At 49.4% G+C, this 6,000-nt stretch overlaps 1 protein-coding gene across 1 annotated transcript in view; it reads right to left on the minus strand.

The window, feature by feature from the left end:
* MYT1 (myelin transcription factor 1) overlaps window positions 1-5,620 on the minus strand; it is a 34,198-nt gene extending 28,578 nt beyond the window's left edge. The window contains exons 1-3 of the mRNA XM_050907602.1: window positions 5,566-5,620; window positions 3,623-3,653; window positions 202-264 (exon numbers count right to left, since the gene is read on the minus strand). Of these exons, the coding sequence (XP_050763559.1) occupies window positions 202-264; window positions 3,623-3,653; window positions 5,566-5,620 (149 nt within the window). The remainder of the gene's footprint in view (window positions 1-201; window positions 265-3,622; window positions 3,654-5,565) is intronic.
* Between the last annotated feature and the right edge of the window lie 380 nt (window positions 5,621-6,000).

A 6,000-nucleotide genomic window follows, 5' to 3' on the forward strand; every position in this document is an offset into this window, starting at 1 on the left:
AAGGCTACTGTCAGCTGGGTGAAGCAGATCCCCCAGGATCCCTCACAGACTGATGGAAAGACAGAAATAGGCTCTTTGGTAGGCAGATTTGGGGCAGGTGAGTTTGGTTGCTGCTCTGAACCGGCCTCTCTCCAGTGAACGTCTGTCTTTGGGTTTCTTGCTCGCATTTTTCCATCCCCATTACCTCCAACCCAGCCTCACCTTCTGTGTCTTGCATACTTTCCACGGATGTGTCCTGAGCCGTTACAGCCTGGGGTTGGACAGCTTGAGAGGGAAACAAGCAACCGTCAAGAACAGCAATAGGACTCGGAGAATTCATTTTTAATTAGAAGTGTATAAACTATGGTCAGTTAAACAGGTCCTGTGCACAAGGAACAAAATAACCGCAACAGGGAAGATAATTTCCCTCAAATGGTTCAGCTTGTCCCTTTGAATTCCAAGTGAGGAGGGCAGGAGAGGAGCCTTGCAGTTTGCTAAAAATTAATGAAATGACTCACTCCATTTAATTAGATGAACGGTTCATTATAGTTTTATGATTATGTTTAATTAAAGATTTGCATGTGTAAGAGCAAGCTTTTAAAAAGCAGACAACTACTGCACTCTGCCTCCCCAGTGCCACTCTTCAGTTTTCTTTTTTGCTGGTGCAGGAGGAAAACATGGGCTTTTCACTTATTTGATGGCTTATCAATCAGGGAACTGGGGATCCTTGCACCAAGAAATGGGTGGCTTTTTGGAAAGAGCAGGCTGGGAGTGGATCAAGGAGGTTCTAGCCAGAGCACGTTGGGTGGAGATCACCAGGACAAAAATCCTCAAAAGCACCTCAGAGCCTCACTTTTGGGGGAACAGATGGGATTTAGCTAACCAGATCTCCCAAATCCCTGCATTTCTTCCTGCTGCTCTGCAGAAGAGGATGAGTTAAAGACTTCCAGGGAGCTCTGGGCAGTGCTGGCAGCCACTGCTGCCTTTGCCACGGGCTGCGGCGATGCAGCCTGCTTGCTGCATCCCTCGGCGCAGGGCTGTGCGCCTCCCCTGCAGGGGTAATTAGTCCCAGCTCCAGGAGCTATAAGGGCTCCAGATAAGAAGCATTAAAGCAAACATTTTCTGGCAAAACCAGATTATGCCATTGATTATAGGATGCCCAAGTGACTTGCCTGACGTCTGAGGAATTCTGGAGTCGTGTAGGATTAATAACCTCATTTAGCACTGTATCACCCTCGGCCTGGGAAGTTGGAAGTGCTAATCAAATCTCTTGATGACAGTGCAAAGGGAGAAGGCATCACCAGCCCAGAGGGGATCTGGCCAGCCTGTTATTCTTGGAGTAAAAGACATGGGACAACATTAAATAGCACCAAATGCCAAGTCAGGCTTTAGGGACTCAGAATTTCTGTTCTCAGCAGAGAGCTCAGCCCTTGCAGAAAGCTAAGGACAGGGAGGATCTGAGTGTGCTAATGGATGCAGCAGCTCTGGGTGCACCGGTGGGTTATTAATGGCTCAACTCCCCAGAACACTGTGCGCAAGTCAGATCGCTGTGTTCAAAGAGTATAATTCAACCCAAAACCGGGACAGGAAAGGGCTACCGAACTGTCAGGAGAGTAGGAATCCTTCCTTCAGGGAGATCTGCTTGCTTTAGCTTAGCAAAGCTAATGCTAAGAGGGCAAATGATGGCAGCACGTCCCCTAAGGGGACACGGCTTTCTAGATGAGGCGTGGGTGTAAGCTGCACCTCCTGGCCCCTCCAAGACAAAGTCCCCCCTTCCTGCTGTCCCCTTTGCTCGTAGCCCAGTTTCAACCTGAGATGCTGAGCATCCTCCAAGGCCATCGCTTGGGGGATGGCTCCCAGCTTTTTTGGCACGCACACACGGCCCAAGGCCCGCCACGCCTGGGGTCTTGCCTGTCAGCGAGGCATCCCTTCCAGAGCAAAATGCTCGAGGTCATATCTAAAAAGATCTTGTCCCGCTAACGTGCCTAATTGGAAGAGGGAGCTCCCCCCTTCGCTGCTCCCTCTGCTGATGATCTGAAAGTCTATTTAATTTTAATTTCCCTCAGTCATGACTGAGGCTGCTCTGTACTGAGCAGCCCCAGACACACTTTAAGTGACTGCACGCCAAAAGACAGAGCGGTGTTTATGTTACCAGTGACTTGCCTGAAAAAGGCCTTATTCAGTGGGAAACAAGAGCAGCTCTGATGAAGATGTTACAGGCTTTTATAAGCTTTCCTGCATCAATTAAAGCCGATTCCCCCCCCCGCCCCCCCATTTTTGATGTGGTGAAATGAAGCCTGCAGTAGAAAGTAAGTAGGAAAGAGCCAAGTGGTTCGGCATCAAGGTTTTCCACAGCAGGTGGCGATTTGGGATGTCTCTGGCGTCGGTGTGTCGATTTAATCCCTTTAAAAAGCACCAGCGCAGAGGCGATGCTCGGCACGATCTGGACCAGGCTTTCCCGTCCCCGCTCTCCTCCGGGGAGGTTTCCTCTATTTTGGCAGGAGTCCCAAAAGGGGAAAGGGCCTTCGAGGTCTATTAAAGCCGCTCTCCTTCCGCGCAAGAGCTACCGCACCGACCTGCTCTCCCCATCTCCCCAGCCGTCATGTGCTTGACAAAAGGGCCTCTTATTGTTATGCAGACGATGCCCTGCTTCCAATTAGTCGATTAATCGTCCAGTTATTCAGGCAATTAGGTGACAGCTGCAGAGATGGCTTTGTGGAGCACTCTGTCCTGCCCCTTAGATATGTCACCTGCTCCAATTACCACCTCCACTCAAGTGTTCAGCAATAAAAGTTGGAGAAGTGGCATGCCCGCCGCTCGCTCCTCCCGTCTCTCCAGAGTAATAGGAGAGCGGAGGAGCAGAAATGCTCTGAAATTGGGTTGGTTAAGGTCCAATTACTCTTTGACACACACACGGCTTTCTAACGGAGGCTGCTAGGAAAGGCAGCCCCTGCTATTAGCGCCTGTCCAGGTTAAAGACTCCTACCTCTTGCGTAAGCCCTCGTGCAAGGTTTAAAGGGAGCTTAGAGATGGGGGAGGCTGTTATTTATAATGAGAAGCTCTGTAGGGCTGCAGAGGCTCGCTCCGGCTCTTTTGGCTGCTGCTGTTCGCATGCCAGTGCTGCTAAATGAGTGACAACAGGACCTCGGTGACTCAACAGGGGACATAGGGCCAAAGGAGGAGCATCTGGCACAAGAAGCGATGTGACACAACATTGTTTAGGGGCAACAAGAGGGTGTAAAATATATGGAAAAGAAACTCTGGTGACTAGGATGTTGTCCCTAATGATCCTGCAACACAAAACGTGGGCATTAGGTTTTGCTGGGATTTACATCTGGGGTGGGACAGAGGATGGCTGGGGGGTCTTCAGTCTAATGTGACCCATCCAGAGCTCATGTTTTCATCCCTTTAACTCCTGCGGTTCCTCTGATGTGTGTTGTCAAGTGGTGCCCTGAGGACTTGGACACAACGAGGTGCCCACCAACATAAGCCCCCCAGCAAGACCTCCACCCCATTCATCCCATGGGTTTGCTCCCCTCACCCAGGTTCCCAAGCCTGCAAGGAGCTGCAGGGCTTCACCCAAGCCAGTCCCAGCATGAGGCCTCCCCTCCCACCCACCGCCGAGGAGGAGCAGGGTCCTTACCTCACCTCCTGGCCGATGAGCTCCGTGGGCACTGGGCGAAGGGGCAGGATGCAGCAATGGAAACAAACACAAGGTCAAAAATACAACAGGGGTGCCAGCCCCCCCAAGACATCCCCCTTCTCTGGAGGATCTTCTCCTCCCTGCAGCTGGGTTTCTATTGCCTCCTCGGGCATCCCGTTTGGGAAAGACAGGGCAAATCTGTCCTGCCATCATTTACTGCATGCCAGCCTGTAAATCATAATCCTGCCTTGTAAATCCTCATGCCTGTGCTTAATTTCAAGCACGTGAGTGCATGTTTACAGCATCAGGGATTACCTCTCTCTCTAAATACATGATGACTTTGAAGTCAGTGGAGCTATACTGATATACATGCGTATAACTCAAACACTTTTAAGTAAAGACCGAGTTTTCTCATGCCTTCTTCTCTATGTTTGCCTTTTTAAAATATGCTCCTCAATTACTTTTTGCACAGTTTACTACTGTTTTGCTGCAATGGACACATTTACCTCTGTAACATCAACAGGCACAGCCACATTTTTCTCCTTCCCTTGTCACACCGGACTGATGTGGGAGCCCCTGCTTATGCTCAGACACAGGTAGGGGATGTGTTACTTGGCTTTTAGGGGAAACAATAGTTTGTAGGGGTTTTAGGGATTATTCCCCACTTGTGAATAAGAGGACTTCTCACTGCATACAGTAACAACATACAACAACATCGTATCGCTGCTGAAACCTTACATCCAGCCAGGAATCCAAATAATCAGGAGGAAAAAAACCCACAACACAAGTCTAAATTTGCCCAGGCTAAAAACCATAACACGTTTGCTCAATTTGTTTGAGCTAATTGGGTTTCCTGGGATCCAGCTCCCGGTGGGATGACTCACAAGCGTCAACAAACTGGAGGCAGTGGCAAGTCGCAGGGTGTGTGCAATAAATTACCTTTTCACATCAAGAAACCCAGATTCAAGTGTGGGGAAGGCAGGGCATGAGAAAAGAAATAGAATCAGGGCACCCTCATTAGCAACCTGAGCGAGCACCTTTATGTACGTGCAACAAAGCAATGAAACCCGAGAATCCAAGCTCGATTCAGCGCAGTTGGCAGCATCTGGGTTTTGTTTTGTTTTTAAAAAGATGCAGATGCTGAGAAGAGCAAGGAGGAAGAGGGGTCAGGACAAAGGAAGGTGGTCCAGCACAGCTGTGTGGGTGAAGCTGCAGTCCCTGCAGCCATCACACTTTTTCAGCCAGCCCCGTTCGTTCCTCACTTCCAGTCACCTTTGCAATTCATCGAATCCAAGGCCACAAAAAGGAAGGAAAACGGAGAGGCCAGTCTGTAACCATCACACGTGGCTATAGGACCACCCGAGGTGACGCTCTGTGCTCTGTATCAGAGCACCTCGCCTTCTCCCGGAGAGAAAGCACGCAAAGAAAGACCTGCACGTTTTTTTCAAGTCAGAAAATAAATAGCCATCAAGCTTTGCATTAACATGTCGTTTGTCCTCACGTCCCTGCCGGGGGACAGCCCCGTCTGCTTCTCCAGCATGCGCTACTTCTGCCAGGCGCTCTCAGATGTGCAACTTCAAAGCCGCTGGCAGAGTGTGCATGATGAAAGCCCCAGGGAGCTGATCTGAAGCGCCAGTGATTGCGATCCCCCTAAAGCAAAGCATGCAAAGGGGCTTTTTTTTTTTTTTTTTGCCTTTTTTCTTTTTTTTTTTTCCTCTCCTGGGTGTAGGAGATGAGGCTTAACTATTATGAGGACCTGTAAAGGTTTGTGGTTGGGAGTTTTCTGGGTTTGTAGACAAATTTTGGTGGGGTTGGAGGCGGGGCAGTGAGCGTAACTTAAAGAGTTAAGCCTGGACCTGAAAAATCAAAGCCTATTTGGAACAAGCAAAGTGCAGGGAGCTCAGGTCTATACATCCCCGCGCTGTGGATAACCAGCTGCTCACCTCTGATAGACTTCGATCGCGTGCGTGCTCTCTTATCGTCATTTTCTAAACTCATCTGGAACGGAAAGAAAAGATAATTGTTGAAAGACAGCAAGAAAATTATTGTTAAAGGACAATCTCACATGTGGTTGTTGCTCTGTGTAAATACCTAGGCGGCAGAGAAAGCTTTCCTGCGTTTCTGAGACAGAGGTTTCTTGCATTGCTTTTACCGTTCAACCCACAGTGCCCAGATTTAGCAACTTTAAATGAATTTCCATATCCTGGGACACAACAAGGACTCTCTGCTGGTCGGGTACCACAGAGGGACAAACACCCAGATGTAATGGCCCGTGATGGAAAACGGCTGGGTTCGAGGTATCACTTGTTAGGGCCAGAACTGATTTCTCTGGATTTACACCACGGAAGTTCTGTGAGCACCTAGGTGAGTAGCCGGCA

This window comes from Gymnogyps californianus, chromosome 17 (genome assembly GCF_018139145.2).
Source record: "Gymnogyps californianus isolate 813 chromosome 17, ASM1813914v2, whole genome shotgun sequence".
Classification (NCBI taxonomy): domain Eukaryota; kingdom Metazoa; phylum Chordata; class Aves; order Accipitriformes; family Cathartidae; genus Gymnogyps; species Gymnogyps californianus.